Source organism: Stegostoma tigrinum, chromosome 1, assembly GCF_030684315.1.
Source record: "Stegostoma tigrinum isolate sSteTig4 chromosome 1, sSteTig4.hap1, whole genome shotgun sequence".
In the NCBI taxonomy this organism is placed as follows: Eukaryota; Metazoa; Chordata; class Chondrichthyes; order Orectolobiformes; family Stegostomatidae; genus Stegostoma; species Stegostoma tigrinum.
This window is the reverse complement of record NC_081354.1, coordinates 160,156,404-160,175,778: the sequence shown is the minus strand read 5'-3', so window position 1 is coordinate 160,175,778 and position 19,375 is coordinate 160,156,404. Positions and strand designations below refer to the sequence as shown.

General features: G+C 47.0%; 1 protein-coding gene across 10 annotated transcripts in view; it reads left to right on the top strand.

Annotated features, from left to right (window-relative positions):
• Positions 1–19,375, top strand: part of ctif (CBP80/20-dependent translation initiation factor) — a 357,703-nt gene that overhangs the window by 190,992 nt on the left and 147,336 nt on the right. For 8 of the 10 annotated variants that reach the window (XM_059649773.1, XM_059649795.1, XM_059649774.1 and 5 more), the window contains one exon: positions 2,364–2,444. The exons of the other annotated variants lie outside the window; for them this stretch is intronic. In XM_059649773.1, the coding sequence (XP_059505756.1) occupies positions 2,364–2,444 (81 nt within the window). The remainder of the gene's footprint in view (positions 1–2,363; positions 2,445–19,375) is intronic. 10 annotated transcript variants of the gene reach the window in all.

The window sequence follows — 19,375 nt, the reverse complement described above, 5'->3', positions numbered from 1 at the left end:
AGTGTGTTGTGTGTGGGGTGGGGAGAGTGTGTGTGTTGTGTTGTGTGTGGTGGGTGTGTGTGTGGTGGGGAGAGTGTGTGTGTGAGTGGTGGAGGTGTGTGTGTGCGTGTGTGTGGTGGGGGAGTGTGTGTGTGTGTGTGTGTGTGTGTGTGTGTGGGGTGGGGAGAGTGTGTGTGTGGTGTGTGTTGTGGTGGGTGTGGGTGTGAGTGTGGTGGGTGTGTGTGTGTGTGTGTGTATGTGTGTGTGTGGGGGGGGAAGTGTATGTGTAGGGGGAGAGTGTGTGTGTGTGTGTGGTGGGGAGAGAGTGTGTGTGTGGGCTGGGGAGTGTGTTGTGTGTGGGGTGGGGAGAGTGTGTCTGTGGTGTGTGTGTGGTGGGTGTGTGAATGTGTGTATGAGTGTGTGTGGTGTGTGTTGTGTGAGTGTGGTGGGTGTGTGTGTGTGTGTGTGGTGGGGACAGTGTGTGTATGTGTGTTTGGTGGGTGTGTGTGTCTTTAAACTGAAAACCCCTTTGGTTCTTTCAGAGCAATGACTTGAAAGAAATTCAGGGATTAACATGTACATAATAATCAAGTGAAATCTTCTAACTGATTGAAGATTTAACAGCATCTTAGGTTTGTTTAGTACATCCTCATTAGTGGTGTGACCCTTTGACCTTTTACCTATAAATTCTGTGTCTACCTTTCTCATTAACACCTGAAGGAGTAAGGCTCCAAAAGCTTACGTTTTCAAATAAACCTATTGGGCTATAATCTGGTGTCATGTGATTTCTAACCATGATGGCAGGATCAGGGCCTTAGGGCAAGTGCCCATTTAAGAACTTTAGGTTTTAGCCAGAATCTTTTCCTGCTATGACTAGAACCAAATACTTTTGTAAAGATGTATGCATTGTTTTCTGTGAATCGTAGAAATGAGCTTGAAATCATGGCCTAGGTGAAAATAGGTGGTCGAAAATATCTGCTAGACAGCCAGCCGCAGGCCCTCATTGTCCCTTCCCAAGAAGGCCTACTGCATTTTGTTCTAATCGGATATTTGACAAGCCAGGAGTTAGCCTTCGCTGAGATTCAGGGCTTGCAGGAGTCCCGACTCTTGAGACATGCCAGCCAATCTGACACCACCAGGAAGGCATTTGCTGCTGCTGATATGACACCTTCTTGAGGCCTAGGATTGTTACTGGATCCTGGACTGCAAATGAGTTTCATAGTAGAATGGTGAATCTTGGGGTGATGGTCTTGAGGAGTTTGTGAATTCGGATGCAAAGGCAACAAGGTGGTCCCTCAGTCAGGTCTCTGTGCCTTGTGAATTAGCACATTCTCCCACCAAACCATGTCACACTTCTTTCCTTCTTCCCACTCATATACTCATTTGTGTTGCTGGCTGGCCAGCATTTCTTGCCCATTCCTAGTGGCCCTTGAGAAGGTGGTGGTGAGCTGCCTTCTTGAACTGCTGCTGTCCACCTACTGTGGGTTGACCCACAATGCCTTTAGAAGGGAATTCAGGATTTAGATCCAATAACGGAGAAGGAACAGCAATATATTTCCAGTCAGGAAGGTGGGTGTCTTGGAGGGGAACCTGAAGGTGGTGGTGTTCCCCTCTATCTGCTGCCCTTGTCCTTCTTGATGGAAGTGGTCATGGGTTTGGAAGGTGCTGCCTGAGGATCTTTGGTGAATTTCTGCAGTGCATCTTATAGCTAGTACACACTGCTGCTACTGAGCGTCCGTGATTAAGGGACTGAATGTTGAAGGATGTAGTGCCAATCAAGTGGGCTGCTTTGTCCTGGATGGTGTCAAGCCTTGTGAGTGGAATTGGAGCTGCACCCATGGAGTATTCCTTGACACCCTGCCCTCTGCCTTGTCGATGGTGGACAGGGTTTGAGAGTCAGGAGGTGAGTTACTTACACAGTATTCCAGTCTCTGGCCTGCTCTTGTAGCCACTGTTTTTATGTGGTGAGTCCAGTTGAGTTTCTGGACGTAGAGCCCTCTGGCCTGCAGCTGGGTTAATAACAGCTTTGATAGGATGAGGCCCTTGAGGCATTAATTGTCCATGTAAAGACCTCCATTGTCTGAGGGCAAACACCTTCTACCCTCCTGACTGGTTAAATAGACTTTGCTGGGCCCTCCCAACTGCCCGGTTCTCCATGGGAAGGTCACAAGATTGCATGAGTTACTTTATTTGTGGGTAGATTGGAATGAGGTCAGTGTAAAACAAAAGGAAAGCTTGCAGTTATCTGCCTTGCAAGATCTGTGTGATTTGCCACCAGTCATGTACTTTACAAGTGTAGTCATTGTTGTAGGTAAGAAAAGAGCTGAGTGCTGGTATGCCCACACTGGACACTTTTTTTGAATGATCATTTGTTTTGCCTACAGTGGAATGAAGACTTCACAGACACGCTAAATATAAACTGGTCCTCCCCAAAGGAGAAGAATTCCCGCAAACAAATCAGTCAGGTAACCTCTCAGTACAATGTACTTTACCCTGTGTGACTGTACACAGCAAAGATCTGTAAGGCATGGAATTAAAACTCAGCAGCTATCCTGTTTGAAGACGAGGACAAAAGTTGACAGTTCCAAAGAATATGAGAAATGTGTGAAAAAGGTTGATTTTTAGTAGCATTTCATTTGGAGCTTGTAATCTGTCCATTGTCTTTCCATAGTGCTTAATCTTCCAGCCCAGTCCAAATGGAATTTAAGTATGAGTGATAATGGGAACTGCAGATGCTGGAGAATCCAAGATAATAAAATGTGAGGCTGGATGAACACAGCAGGCCCAGCAGCATCTCAAGAGCACAAAAGCTAGACATTTCGGGCCTAGACCCTTCATCAGAGAGGGGGATGGGGTGAGGGTTCTGGAATAAATAGGGAGAGAGGGGGAGGCGGACCGAAGATGGAGAGAAAAGAAGATAGGTGGGGAGGAGACTATAGGTGGGGAGGTAGGGAGGGGATAGGTCAGTCCAGGGAAAACGGACAGGTCAAGGAGGTGGGATGAGGTTAGTAGGTAGGAGATGGAGGTGCGGCTTGGGTTGGGAGGAAGGGATGGGTGAGAGGAAGAACAGGTTAGGGAGGCAGAGACAGGTTGGACTGGTTTTGGGATGCAGTGGGTGGAGGGGAAGAGCTGGGCTGGTTTAGGGATGCGGTGGGGGAAGGGGAGATTTTGAAGCTGGTGTAGTCCACATTGATACCATTGGGCTGCAGGGTTCCCAAGCGGAATATGAGTTGCTGTTCCTGCAACCTACGGGTGGCATCATTGTGGCACTGCAGGAGGCCCATGATGGACATGTCATCTAAAGAATGGGAGGGGGAGTTGAAATGGTTTGCGACTGGGAGGTGCAGTTGTTTATTGCGAACCGAGCGGAGGTGCTCTGCAAAGCAGTCCCCAAGCCTCCGCTTGGTTTCCCCAATGTTGAGGAAGCCACACCGGGTACAGTGGATGCAGTATACCACATTGGCAGATGTGCAGGTGAACCTCTGCTTAATGTGGAAAGTCATCTTGGGGCCTGGTATAGGGGTGAGGGAGGAGGTGTGGGGGCAAGTGTAGCATTTCCTGCGGTTGCAGGGGAAGGTGCTGGGTGTGTTGGGGTTGGAGGGCAGTGTGAAGCGAACAAGGGAGTCACGAAGAGAGTGGTCTCTCCGGAAAGCAGACAAGGGTGGGGATGGAAAAATGTCTTGGGTGGTGGGGTCGGATTGTAGATGGCGGAAGTGTCGGAGGATGATGCGTTGTATCCGGAGGTTGGTGGGGTGGTGTGTGAGAACGAGGGGGATCCTCTTTGGGCAGTTGTGGCGGGGGCGGGGTGTGAGGGATGTGTTGCGGAAAATGCGGGAAACGTGGTCAAGGGCGTTCTCGACCACTGTGGGGGGAAAGTTGCGGTCCTTGAAGAACTTGGACATCTGGGATGTGCGGGAGTGGAATGCCTCATCGTGGGAGCGGAGGCGGAGGAATTGGGAATAGGGGATGGAATTTTTGCAGGAGGGTGGGTGGGAGGAGGTGTATTCTAGGTAGCTGTGGGAGTTGGTGGGCTTCAAATGGACATCAGTAACAAGTTGGTTGCCTGAGATGGAGACTGAGAGATCCAGGAAGGTGAGGGATGTGCTGGAGATGGCCCAGGTGAACTGAAGGTTGGGGTGGAAGGTGTTGGTGAAGTGGATGAACTGTTCGAGCTCCTGTGGGGAGCAAGAGGCGGCGCCGATACAGTCATTAATGTAACGGAGGAAGAGGTTGGGTTTGGGGCCTGTGTAGGTGCGGAAGAGGGACTGTTCCACGTAACCTACAAAGAGGCAGGCATAGCTGGGGCCCATGTGGGTGCCCATGGCCACCCCCTTAGTCTGTAGGAAGTGGGAGGAATCGAAAGAGAAGTTGTTGAGGGTGAGGACGAGTTCGGCTAGGCGGATGAGGGTGTCGGTGGAGGGGGACTGGTCGGGCCTGCGGGACAGGAAGAAGCGGAGGGCCATGAGGCCATCTGCATGCGGAATGCAGGTGTATAGGGACTGGACGTCCATGGTGAAAATGAGGTGTTAAGGGCCAGGGAATTGGAAGTCCTGGAGGAGGTGGAGGGCATGGGTGGTGTCACGGACGTAGGTGGGGAGTTCCTGGACCAAAGGGCAGAGCTGCTGGGCCTGCTGTGTTCATCCAGCCTCACATTTTATTATCTTGGAATTTAAGAATGTTTGTCAAACTCACATGAGTATGAAAGGAAATGGGGCCACTTAAAGGTCAGTTAGATATACATAGGAGGATCAGAAGTGCATAGTTCAGGATTGGAGTACACAGTGTGACTGTTCTAATATTAAGTAAAGGCTAACACGCCATTTGTCTTGCCTATTACCAGTTCTACTTGGATGCTAGTTTTGTGGCACCTTATTGAATGCTTTTTGTAAATTCGGACACACTACATCTACTGGTTCTGATTCATCGACTCAGCTTGATACATTCTCAATAATTTTCTCAAACAATATCTTTCTCTCAGAACAATCTGAATGTTACATAGGGTCATACAACATATAGAAACAGGTCCTTCGGCCCACCATGTCTGTGCTGACCAACAGACACCTAACTACACTAATCCAATACATCTGTACTTCGTCCGTGGCTTACTGTTCCCCTTTAATTTTAAGCGCATGTCCAGATGCTTCTTAATGTCGTGAGAGTGCCTGCCTCCACCACTCCCTCAGGCAGCATGTTCCATATTTCTGCCAGCCTTCGGTGGAAAAAATTTTTCCTCAGATCCCTTCAAAACACTTAGTCCTCACCTTAAACTTGTGCTGTCCAAAAGGAAAATGATTCTCATGATCTACTCCATATGTGCCTCTCATAATTTTGTATACCTTGATCAGATTACACCTCCCAAACGTCCTGTTTTGCAAGGAAAATCACTTGGCCAGCTTTATTCCTGAGGATTAGGTCTAGTTCTACTCGATCTTTAGTCGGACTATTCATGTACTGGCACAGAAAACTCTCCCAGACACACTTTAAAAATTCAACCCTGTCTAATTCTTTCACACAAAGACAATCCCAGTTAATGTTAGAAAAGTTGAAATCCCTTATCACTACAAACCTATTCCTCTTGCACCTCTCTTTGATTTGCCTATAATATCTGCTCCTCTATCTCTTTCAGAAATTCTAATCCAAAACTCCTAACCCCAGCAAAGTAATTGTCCATTTTTATTCTAAGCCCTACTGCGATAGCATCATTTGAAGAACCGACTTAGGCATCCTCCCTGAATACTGCACTAATGGTCTTGTTTAGCAATAATGCAATGGCACCACCTCTCTTACATACCCTCCTCCTATCATGCCTGAAACTTTAATACCCTGGAGTATTGACCTGCCAGCCTTTCCTTCAACCATGTCTGAGGGGTAATCTCAAAGAGTTTTATAAAATCATGTGGCGCATAGATAGGGTGAATGGCCAAGATATTTTACCTTGAGCAGGGGGAGTCCAAAATGAAAGGGTTTAAGAGCAGAAAGTTTTAAAAAGGACCTGAGGGGCAACTTTGTCACGCAGAGGGTGGTGCATGTATGGCAGTGGTGGAGGCTGGGTATATGAATAGGAAATGTTTAGAAGGATATGGCAAATAGGTCTAGGTCACAGTGGGATGTCTGGTCAGCATATATGAGTTGGACTGAAGGGTCTGTTTCCATGCTCTATAACTCTGTCTCAGTGATTGTAACAACATCATATTCCCATCTGCTGATCAAGGCTCTTAAGTCATCCACCTTACCATTCAAGCTCCTTGCCTTAAAATAGATACACTTTAGCTTTCCAGTTCTCCCAAGTGCCTTATCCTGCCCATACCTTCTTTGTCTAAACGTGAGTCCTGGCATTCCTTCTATTTCCCAGTTTTACATCAACTCTGTGCCCCATCCCCCTCCCAAATCAGTTTAAAGCCTTCCCACTACACGAGCAAACCTTGCAACAAGAATGTTGGACCCTTATGATTCAGGTGCAACCCGTCCATCTCTATCTGGTCTGACCTACATGTGACTCCAAATCCAAAACAATATGGTTGACTCTTACTGCCCCCTGCATAATTAGGAATGGGTAATAAATCATGGCCTACCTAGTGATGCTGTCATCCCATGAATGAATTAAGAAACAAATAATAAGAGTGGGTGAATTTCATGATTAGCCCGCTACAGGAAGAAATGGCAACCCACTGTAGTGCTTAGCTAACCCAAAGTCCAGGGCCAAATAATACTCAAGTATAAAACATGAGTGGGTGTTGAGCCTATAGACTAAAAAAATTTCACATTCAGCCCTGAATCTGTACCAAATTCACTTATCAGAGCTGGGTCAGGGATAAGGATGCTACATCTGTCTTCGTGCAGCAAAATGGGTGAGTAGATAAGGTTTCAGACCATTCACTTTGAGAGATACATGTCATGATGTTGAACTCTTTTTTTTTGCCATCATCTTCGCGTCCATGCCAATTTCTTTGGATTAGAATCCTCCCACCTCTTCTACAGTACTCTCTGTCCACTACCAACACTCTCCCTCCACCTGGACCCCTCCCTCTGGCATTTTGCCTGCACTCAATCTGTTATTTTTTTTTCTGAAGAAGGGTCTAGGCCTGAAACATCAGCTTTCCTGCTCCTCTGATGCTGCTTGGCCTGCTGCATTCATCCAGCTCCACACCTTGTTATGTCTGTTCGTTGAGAACTCCGTTCTCAAGAAGGGTTACTGGACCTGAAACATTAATCGTAATTTGTCTTGACAGATACTGCCACACCTGCTGAGCTTTTCCAGCAATTTCTGTTTTCATATTTCATTTTGATTTGTTTCCAGTGACCTCTACTGTAATGTTCATGACATTTGGACCAGAGCAAGTTGTAAAGACCTGCTTAGAAATCGGCTAACGGATACTTTGAGTCCAGGATTGTCTTGTAGAATAGCCACTTAACCAATGAATCCATCTGTGGACCTATACTTAAGCAAGAAGAACTTCAGTCATGAGGAGCAGGAAGGGAAATAAACAGATATTCATACTTTCTGTGAGTTCACAGAAAAAGGCCCAGACGGCTTAGCAGTACAACTGCATCAGATATTCTCGGAATTCGGTGTAATGCCAAGCTGTTATGGAATTTAGTTTCATCTATACCAGATGTCTAACTGCGTTAGCCTATCAGTAAATAGTGCTGAAAGACAAGAGAAGAAAGAAAATACTTTGAATATTTCTGCTAGCCTCTTGGAAACTGCACAGGCTTGCTAAATACTGAAGTGTATTTCCAAGAATGTCAGCATTCTGAACCCAGACTAAAAAAACTGCAGTTGGATTTAGTACCAGAAGAAGGCAGCTGATGGTGAGGGATTCTATTACTTGAGCAAGTGTCCTTTGAAAGTTGGTGTAGAAATTGTTGTGACTCCTTGAAATCTTGGGAGAGTGCAGGGAATAAAAGAAAATTGCGCAGCAGCTTCTTGTTGATAAATTTCTCCTTTTTTGGTCAGGAAATATTGCATTATGATCAAAGGTTGTGTTGAGCTATTTCTTTACAACTGCTATGGATGGAGAATAAAACGTTAATAAGGATGTAAATTGAATAGAATGATCTCAGACATAATTCTGAATGCACGTAGAATCGGTTGATGTGAACCAAGGAAGCCTTATATTGGGAATGAAAACAGAAGTTGCTGGAAAAGCCCAGCAGGTCTCACAGCATCTGTGAAGAAAAAAATTCCGAATTAACCTTTCGGGTCTGGTAACCCTTCCTTGGAACTGTTGGAAGCTGGGAAAATGTCAGTTTATATACAGAAAACCGGACCCGAAACATTAATCCTAATTTTTACTTCACAAATACTGCCAGACCTGCAGAGTTTTTTTCAACAACTTCTATTTTAATTCCTGATTTACAGCATCCATAGTTCTTTCAGTTTTTACTGAGCCTTATATTGGCTTCACTTTTAGGAATGAGAAAACTCAGGCCAATTTCAGGATGTACCTCAGGACTTTAGAATACAGACGTGCATGCTTGCTCCAGCTCAAATATTAAAATTTTATTCTGACCATAACCCTAACCCTATTATTTTAAACAGCAGTGTAGATCACTTCTCTCTTCTTCCAGGTCCCATATTCGTAAGTTTCTTCTGTCCTCAGATGCATTTCTACCTGTTGAGGTAGGAAGTCTGTCTTTACCTGTCCTTATTTCTGAGGTTTGGGCCATAGGCTTCTGTTGAATTGGTCCATGCTTTCAGACTAAGCACTGCAGTGGAATGCCATTTCCTCCTGTTAATGATAAACAATGAATCTCACTCAGCGTTACAGCCTGCCGTCAAGCATATTGGAAAGATTTATGGGCGACAATGAACCTGTTTGACCATCTTATAGATACGCCTTCCTCCGACAAGAAGTCTTGGCGTGTGACTTGAACCTGAAACTCTGGCACACAACTAAGGACACTACTGCTTCTAAGACAGAAATGTTTTTTTTGTAGAATCCCTACAGTGTGGAAACAAACCCTTTAGCCCAACAAATCCACACGGACCCTCAGAGCATCCCACCCAGACCCCTGTAACCCACCTAATCAACACATCTTTGAACATTATGGGCAATTTAGCATGGCTAATCCACCTAATGTGCACATCTTTGGACTGTGGGAGGAAATCAGAGCACCTGGATGAAACCCACTTCAAATTCCACCATCTGCAATGGCAGGATTTGAACCTGGGTCCCCAGAACATTATCTGGCTCTCTGGATTAACAGTGCAGCGATAATACCACGAGGCCATCACCTCCCCTGCTCATATTTATGGAGTTGATCAGTTTTTGTGACATGGGTTGATCATTTAAGTACTTTATAAGCCTGCTTGTCTTTGTTCTAATAGTTACACAGTTTTTAACATTTACCCAGTTCCCCTGACTTCTTGAAACTCAGCAGGTGAAAGATGAAAGGGCTGAATCTAGGATGTAGGTGCATTGCCTGTGGGCTAAGAGAAACAACAATGTACCCAGTTAAAACCCCATCCTTCCAATCTGTCTGCTCCCCTGCTCTGGCCACCATTGCAACATTCCGCCTGAATTTGGAATTCCACCACCTGACCTGCCTGATATGTGCAGCTGCTGCCTTGTGAAACAGTTTCCTTGCCCTATGGGTTAAAACTGCAGGATATTTGGGAAACTCCCATCCCTCTCTGAGTTTCCTGACCTTCCAAATTTTTCATCTTTTCCTAGCGCCCCATCTGTTGCCACTGAACTACAATTCAGGCCCTTGTTAACATTCAGGATTAAATTAAATAGATGCGTGAAAGTGAAGGGGTTGCATGAATTTTACAACAAGAGTAGTTAAATCTATCAGAACGGCTTTTGCACCTGAGTCTACAAGTTGGCTGGATTGCATAACCCGACTCTCTTGTTATAACTTCAGTTTGAGGATGAAACTCTAGAAGCTAAAGGCAGTAAGTTTCCTTTCCTAAGTCACATCCTGTGCTCACTGACCAACATTGGTCAAGCAGTGTCTAGATTTTCAAACCCCTGCATGGCCTTCTTCCTCCCTAACCCATGTAAGTCTCCCCTCACCGTGCATCCCCACCTGGTTCATTCTAAATCATAATTGCTCCACTATTGGTAACCATACCTTCAACTGTCTGAGCCCCAAATTCTGAGATACTTTCCCTTATGCCTTTCCACTTTGTTTTCATCTTTTTTAAGACACTCTAGTCACTACATAATATCTCCTTATGTGGCTTATTGTCAAACCTTGTTTAATAACGAGTGAAGCAATTTGAGACAGTTCTTTACCTTAACAATGCTATCTAAATGTAGATTGCCATTGTTACAGATAGCTGGGCTGAAAACAACAGATTCAGAAGAAAACAGCAGAAGTAAGTGGCACGGTGGCTCAGTGGTTAGCACTGCTGCCTCACAGCACCAGGGACTTGGGTTCAATTCCATCCTTGGGTGACTGTCTATATCGAGTTTGCACATTCTCCCTGTGTCTGCATGGGTTTCCTCCGGGTGCTCCGGTTTCCTCATGCAGTGCAAAGATGTGCAGTTCGGATGAATTGGCAGTGCCAAATTACGTGTAGTGTTCAGTGGTGTGCGGGCTAGGTGGGTTAACCATGGGAAGTGCAGAGTTACAGGTATAGGATATGGGGTAGGTGTGGGTGGGATGCTCTTTGGGGGGTTGGTATGGACTCACATGTCCTGCTTCCACAGTGAAGAGATTCAATGATTCTAAGTAAAATGAGCAAAAACAGAATATGAGAGCGGATTAGTAGGTACAGATTAATGGGTAACATAAAAGGGAACCTGAAAGTCTTTCTTAAATACAAATTGTAAAATGAAAAAAGTATCAAAGTTGATCTTCCCGTTGAGGTGGAGGTTATGAATGAGTACTTTGCTGTCAATGTCACAGTGAAGGAGGAGGCAGTGGAGAAACGGGATTGGATAGACCAGTGATAATGGGAACTGCAGATGCTGGAGAATCCAAGATAATAAAATGTGAGGCTGGATGAACACAGCAGGCCAAGCAGCATCTCAGGAGCACAAAAGCTGACGTTTCAGGCATAGACCCTTCATCAGAGAGGGGGATGGGGTGAGGGTTCTGGAATAAATAGGGAGAGAGGGGGAGGCGGACCGAAGATGGAGAGAAAAGAAGATAGGTGGAGAGGAGAGTATAGGTGGGGAGGTAGGGAGGGGATAGGTCAGTCCAGGGAAGACGGACAGGTCAAGGAGGTGGGATGAGGTTAGTAGGTAGGAGGTGGAGGTGCGGCTTGGGGTGGGAGGAAGGGATGGGTGAGAGGAAGAACAGGTTAGGGAGGCAGAGTCAGGCTGGACTGGTTTTGGGATGCGGGGAAGAGCTGGGCTGGTTGTGTAATGCAGTGGGGCGAGGGGACGAACTTGGCTGGTTTTGGGATGCGGTGGGGAAGGGGAGATTTTGAAGCTGGTGAAGTCCACATTGATACCATTGAGCTGCAGGGTTCCCAAGCGGAATATGAGTTGCTGTTCCTGCAACCTACAGGTGGCATCATTGTGGCACTGCATGAGGCCCATGATGGACATGTCATCTAAAGAATGGGAGGGGGAGTTGAAATGGTTTGCGACTGGGAGGTGCAGTTGTTTATTGCGTACCGAGCGGAGGTGTTCTGCAAAGCGGTCCCCAAGCCTCCGCTTGGTTTCCCCAATGTAGAGGAAGCCACACCGGGTACAATGGATACAGTATACCACATTGGCAGATGCAGGTGAACCTCTGCTTGACGTGGAAAGTTATCTTGAGGCCTGGGATAGGGGTGAGGGAGGAGGTGTGTGGGCAAGTGTAGCATTTCCTGCGGTTGCAGGGGAAGGTGCCGGGTGTGGTGGGGTTGGAGGGCAGTGTGGAGCGAACAAGGGAGTCACGGAGAGAGTGGTCTCTCCGGAAAGCAGACAAGGGTGGGGATGGAAAAATGTCTTGGGTGGTGGGGTTGGATTGTAGATGGCGGAAATGTCGGAGGATGATGCGTTGTATCTGGAGGTTGGTGGAGTGGTGTGTGAGAACGAGGGGGATCCTCTTAGGGCGGTTGTGGCGGGGGCGGGGTGTGAGGGATGTGTTGCGGGTAATGCGGGAGACGCGGTCAAGGGCGTTCTCGACCACTGTGGGGGGAAAGTCGCGGTCCTTGAAGAACGTGGACATCTGGGATGTGCGGGAGTGGAATGCCTCATCGTGGGAGCAGATGCGGCGGAGGCGGAGGAATTGGAAATAGGGGATGGAATTTTTGCAGGAGGGTGGGTGGGAGGAGGTGTATTCTAGGTAGCTGTGGGAGTCGGTGGACTTGAAATGGACATCAGTTACAAGCTGGTTGCTTGAGATGGAGACTGAGAGGTCCAGGAAGGTGAGGATGTGCTGGAGATGGCCCAGGTGAACTGAAGGTTGGGGTGGAAGGTGTTGGTGAAGTGGATGAACTGTTCGAGCTCCTGTGGGGAGCAAGAGGCGGTGCCGATGCAGTCATCAATGTAACGGTGGAAGAGGTGGGGTTTGGGGCCCGTGTAGGTGCGGAAGAGGGACTGTTCCACGTAACCTACAAAGAGGCAGGCATAGCTGGGGCCCATGTGTGTGCCCATGGCCACCTGCTTTGGATAGACCAGGTGCTTAAAATGTTTGAAGTGTGTGATAACATCTTGAGCAGGTTGATTAGAAAAATAGGTTAAATTGAAAGAAAAGTAGAAATGTCACCTGGCCTGGTTGGGTTACATTCTAGGTTCTTTATGAGGATGGAAAGTGAAAAGGCCTGGCCAAAATCAGATGAGATGAGGGACGTATCTGTTAACTATAGGCCGGTCAGTCTACTGATGATGGTGAGAAACATTTAGAGACAATATTCCTGGACAAAATCAATGGCTGTTTTGGGGCTTCATCTTGTTAAAAAATTTGTTCCATCATTGCCTTGTTTAAGATAAATCATGACTGTAGTTTTGACAAAGTTAAGGAGAGGGTTGATAAAACTAGTATGTTTGTATATAAATGAAGTTTTGAAAAGGTATGTATTGTTAGCAAGTCAGTTGGACGACAGGGAAAGTTAGCATATATGCAAAATTGGCTAAGTGACTATGTCGTTTCTGGAAGACTGGAGAGAAATCTATGATGATACCCCTTAGGAGTCAGAGTTTGGATGATTGCTCTGTTTAATTATATATTATTAATATGATCATGGATGTACAAACGACAAAATGAGAAAGTTTGAAGGTGGACATTATACTTGGAAATTTAGTTAACAGTCAAGAGGAAAATAATAAACAAGAGACCATTTTGGTATCAGTGATTGTAATTCCTTAAGTTTTAAGATAGCTATGAACAAGGATAAGTCAGGACCTTGCAGTAAGGTACTAAATTGGGGGAAGGCACATTACGTCATTATTAGGCCGGAGCTAGGGAGTGTTAATTCGGAGGAGCTGTTATCAGACAAGTCCATGTTTGACATGTGGGAACTGTTTAAAGACCCGCTGGATGTTCAAAACCAGCATGTTCCAGTAAGGGGAAAAGATAAGGATGGCATCAAGGATGACCCTTGGAAACTGAGGGAGTTTGTTAATTTAGTCAAAAGGCAAAAAGAAGCATTTATGAGGTTTAGGAAGTTAAAGGTGGACAGGCCGTTTGAGGAATAAAGGGAAAGCAGGAGAGTACTCAAGCAGGGAATTAGGAGAACAAGAAGGGACCATGAAATAACCTCAGCAAATAGAGTTAAAGTGAATCCCAAGGCATTCTATAGATACATTAAAAACATGAAGATCACTAAGGAGAAGGTAGGACCACTCAAAGGATAAAGGAGGAAACTTGCACTTGGAGGCAGAGAATGTGGATGAGATCCTAAATGAGTACTTTGCATCAGTATTCAGCCAGCAAAAGGATAGGGAGGATAGTGAGATTTGTATGGAGCATGCTATTATGGTAGGGCACTTTGAGGTCAAGAAAGAAGGGGTGTTGAATCTCTTGAAGAGCATCAAGGTGGATAAATCCCTGGGCCTGATGGTATCTACCCCAGGTTATTGAGAGAGACAAGAGAGGATGTTACTGGGGCCTTGACCAAAATTTTTGTTTCCCTGCTAGCCACTGGAGAAGTCCTGGAGGACTGGTGATTAGCTAATGTTCTTTCCCAGTTCAAGAAATGAAATTGGGATAATCCAGGAAGACACAGACCAATCAGTCTCACACCGGTGATTGGGAAGTTATTGGAGCAAATTCTTAGGGATAGGATTTACGCACATTTGGAAGAGCATGGCCAAATTAGGGACAATCAGCATGGCTTTGTGTGGGGCAGGTCATGTCTTACTAGCTTGCTTAAATTTTTCAAGGAAGTGACAAAGGTGATCGATGAGAGTAGAGCAGTGGATGTTGTTGGCGTGGATTTTAGTAAGGCTTTTGACAAGGTACGCTAATCCAGACGATTAAGATGCATGGAATCCATGGTGACTCGGCCACGTGAATTCAGAATCGGCTTGCCCATAGAAGACAGAGGATACCACCGGGCAGTGGAGATCCCCAGTGGACGACAGTCTATGCGGAAGTCCTCCATCTTTCCCTTTGGGATCTGGAATGGAGGGCATTGCATTACAGCAGGCCTGCACAATCACAGATAGTGATGGTTCGTGGACTCCCAGCCCAACTGTTTGTTTTGTGGTGTTATGGAGTCTGTGGACCACATCTATATTGGGTACTGGTGCTTCCATCCTTGTTTAATTATCTAAAGGACCTTATTTTGTGTTTTTGGTTGCACTTTAACCCCATGCTCCTGACCTTTGGGCAACTGATACAGAGGGGAACAGGTAGGTCAGAGGATCTCTTCATGGAAATACTCCTAGGCCTAGCCAAGCTGGCTATTAACAGAAACCAAAAGAACTGCGGATGTTGTAAATCAGGAACAAAAACAGAAGTTTCTGGAAAAGCTCAGCAGTCCGACAGCATTTGTGAAGAAAAAATCAGAGTTAACATTTCGGGTCTGGTTCAGTTCTGAGGAAGGGTCACTGGACCCGAAACGTTAACTCTTGATTTTTTTTTTCTTCACAGATGCTGCCAGACCTGCTGAGCTTTTATAGCAACTTCTGTTTTTGTTCCTGGCCATTAACGGGCCCAGGTAGAGGGCCTGGAGCGGGTCATTCTGGCTGACTGCCTGTCCCATTTCTGTGGTTATGTTTGAGCTTGGGTGTTGCTGGAGAAGGGGCATGCAATGTCCACTAACACTCTCAATGCTTTCAGGAAGAGGTGGGCACCATGGGGACTGGAGTGCTTTATTTCCCCCCCAACCTTATTTTGATTTGATCCCAACTCTCCCCTTCACTTTTTCTTTCATATAGGCTTTGCCCCTAGGGGCTCTGCTTGTCATTGGTTCTTTGGCCACATGAGCATCTTGCCTGGTGAAATGAAAGACAGAGGGTATTAGTGAAAGGGTGTTTTTTAGGCTGGAGGTTCATGATTAGTTGTGTTCTGCAACTGGCACCTTTGCTGTTTGTGATATATAGAAATGACTTCGATGAAAACGTAGATGGGTGGGTTAGTAATTTTGCAGATGATACAAAGATCGGTAAAGTTGTGGATAGTGTGGAAGGTTATCGAAGGATACAGCAGGATATAGATCAGTTGCAGATATAAGCAAGGAAATGGCAGGTGGCGATTTATCTGGGTAAGTGTGAGGTGCTGCACTATGGGAGATCAAATGTTAAGGAAAAGCGTACGCTTAATGGCAGGACCCTGAACAGCATTGATGTATAGAAGGATCAGAGATAATGGGAACTGCAGATGCTGGAGAATTCCAAGATAATAAAATGTGAGGCTGGATGAACACAGCAGGCCAAGCAGCATCTCAGGAGCACAAAAGCTGATGTTTCGGGCCTAGACCCTTCATCAGAGAGGGGGCTGGGGAGAGGGAACTGGAATAAATAGGGAGAGAGGGGGAGGCAGACCGAAGATGGAGAGTAAAGAAGATAGGTGGAGAGAGTATAGGTGGGGAGGTAGGGAGGGGATAGGTCAGTCCAGGGAAGACGGACAGGTCAAGGAGGTGGGATAAGGTTAGTAGGTAGATGGGGGTGCGGCTTGGGGTGGGAGGAAGGGATGGGTGAGAGGAAGAACAGGTTAGGGAGGCAGAGACAGGTTGGACTGGTTTTGGGATGCAGTGGGTGGGGGAGAAGAGCTAGGCTGGTTGTGTGATGCAGTGGGGGGAGGGGACGAACTGGGCTGGTTTGGGGATGCAGTTGGGGAAGGGGAGATTTTGAAAGTGGTGAAGTCCACATTGATACCATTAGGCTGCAGGGTTCCCAGGTGGAATATGAGTTGCTATTCCTGCAACCTTCGGGTGGCATCATTGTGGCAGTGCAGGAGGCCCATGATGGACATGTCATCTAAAGAATGGGAGGGGGAGTGGAAATGGTTTGCGACTGGGAGGTGCAGTTGTTTGTTACGAACTGAGCGGAGGTGTTCTGCAAAGCGGTCCCCAAGCCTCCGCTTGTTTCCCCAATGTAGAGGAAGCCGCACCGGGTACAGTGGATGCAGTATACCACATTGGCAGATGTGCAGGTGAACCTCTGCTTAATGTGGAAAGTCATCTTGGGGCCTGGGATAGGGGTGAGGGAGGAGGTGTGGGGGCAAGTGTAGCATTTCCTGTGGTTGCAGGGGAAGGTGCCGGGTGTGGTGGGGTTGGAGGGCAGTGTGGAGCGAACAAGGGAGTCACGGAGAGAGTGGTCTGTCCGGAAAGCAGACAGGGGTGGGGATGGAAAAATGTCTTGGGTGGTGGGGTCGGATTGTAGATGGCGGAAGTGTCGGAGGATGATGCGTTGTATCCGGAGGTTGGTAGGGTGGTGTGTGAGAACGAGGGAGATCCTCTTTGGGCGGTTGTGGCGGGGGCGGGGTGTGAGGGATGTGTTGCGGGAAATACGGGAGACGCGGTCAAGGGCGGACTCGATCACTGTGGGGGGAAAGTTGCGGTCCTTGAAGAACTTAGCCATCTGGGATGTGCGGGAGTGGAATGTCTTATCGTGGGAGCAGATGCGGCGGAGGCGGAGGAATTGGGAATAGGGGATGGAATTTTTGCAGGAGGAGGGGTGGGAGGAGGTGTATTCTAGGTAGCTGTGGAAGTCGGTGGACTTGAAATGGACATCAGTTACAAGCTGGTTGCCTGAGATGGAGACTGAGAGGTCCAGGAAGGTGAGGGATGTGCTGGAGATGGCCCAGGTGAACTGAAGGTTGGGGTGGAAGGTGTTGGTGAAGTGGATGAACTGTTCGAGCTCCTGTGGGGAGCAAGAGGCGGCGCCGATACAGTCATCAATGTACCGGAGGAAGAGGTGGGGTTTGGGGCCTGTGTAGGTGCGGAAGAGGGACTGTTCCACGTAACCTACAAAGAGGCAGGCATAGCTGGGGCCCATGTGGGTGCCCATGGCCACCCCCTTAGTCTGTAGGAAGTGGGAGGAGTCAAAAGAGAATAGAAGGATGTATAGAAGGATGTTTGGGTTCAAGTCCATAGCTCTGTGAAAGTAGCCACGCAAGTAGATAGGATGATAAAGAAGGCATGTGGCCTTTATTGGTGTGGAAATTGAGTACAAGAGTCAGCATGTCATGTTGCAGCTTTGTAAGACTGGTTAGACTGCATTTAGAGCATTGTGTTCAGTTCTGGTCACCATATTACAGGAGGGATGTGAGGGCTTTGGAGAGGGTGCAGAAAAGGTTTTCCAGGATACTGTCTGGATTAGAGGGTATGAGTATAAGGAAAGGCTAGAAAACCTCAGGTTGATTTTTCTTGAGCAGCGCAGGCTGAGGGGAGACTTGATATGAGTGTATAAAATTATGAGATGCATAGATAGGGTTGACGGTCAAAATTTTTTCCTAGAGTTGAAATGTTTAGGCATGCATTTAAGGTTAGAGGGGGAAAGTTCAAAGGAGATGTGAGGCGCAGGTCTTTTGTAGAGGGAGTGATAGGGGTTTGGAACACACTGCCGGGGTGGTGGTGGAGGCAGATACGATAAGGGCATTTAAGTGACCTTTAGATAAACACATAAATATGCAAGGAATGGAGGGATATGGACCAATGGCAAGCAGAAGGAATTAGTTTCGTTTGGCGTCACGGTCAACACGACATCATGGGCTGAAGGGCCCATTCCTGTGCTGTGTAGTTCTATGTTCTACGTTCTTGGAGGAATATGTATAATGTTGAAATGGGTAGACATGAGATTAATACAGTTTAATGCAGAGAAGCATGAAGTGCTCTGTTTTGATGGAAAGAATGAAGAGGTGCAACTAAAAGGCACAGCTTTCTAAGGGGGAAACTTGCACATAGAGATCTAATGGAGTATGTTACACATCATCAAAAGTGACAGGAAAAGTTGGAGCCTTTCTGCTAAAATACAAAGCAGATGCTACTGTTGGCTTTATAAATCAAGACACAGAGAACAGAAGCAATGAAGTTAGGAAGAACTTCTGCAAATCACTGTTTAGGTCTGAGTTGTAGTATTGTATCAGCTTTAGTCATCGTACTCCACTCCAGCCTCTCAAGGTCTTAGAGAGGGTGCAGAGAAGTTTTATTTGAATGACAGCAGTGATGAGGGGCTTTGGTTACATGGCAAGACCAGATAGGTTGGGGTTGCTCACTTTAAAGTAGAACAATTTGAGATTTAATAAAGGAAGCATAATGAAGTGTTTAGATTGAGTGAATAAGGGCAAGCTGTTTCGAGTCAACAACAAGAGGATATAAATGTAGGATAAATGACTAAAAAACAGGATTCACGATGAGGGGCCTAACCCTAACCCTAACCCTAACCCTATCGGCGCCGCCTCTTGCTCCCCAGAGGAGCTCGAACAGTTCATCCACTTCACCAACACCTTCCACCCCAACCTTCAGTTCACCTGGGCCATCTCCAGCACATCCCTCACCTTCCTGGACCTCTCAGTCTCCATCTCAGGCAACCAGCTTGTAACTGATGTCCATTTCAAGCCCACCGACTCCCACAGCTACCTAGAATACACCTCCTCCCACCCACCCTCCTGCAAAAACTCCATCCCCTATTCCCAATTCCTCCGCCTCCGCCGCATCTGCTCCCACGATAAGACATTCCACTCCCGCACATCCCAGATGTCCAAGTTCTTTAAGGACCGCAACTTCCCCCCCACGGTGATTGAGAACGCCCTTGACCGCGTCTCCCGCATTTCCCGCGACACATCCCTCACACCCTGCCCCCGCCACAACCGCCCCAAGAGGATCCCCCTCGTTCTCACACACCACCCTACCAACCTCCGGATACAACGCATTATCCTCCGACACTTCCGCCATTTACAATCCGACCCCACCACCCAAGACATTTTTCCATCCCCACCCCTGTCTGCTTTCCGGAGAGACCACTCTCTCCGTGACTCCCTTGTTCGCTCCACACTGCCCTCCAACCCCACCACACCCGGCACCTTCCCCTGCAACCGCAGGAAATGCTACACTTGTCCCCAC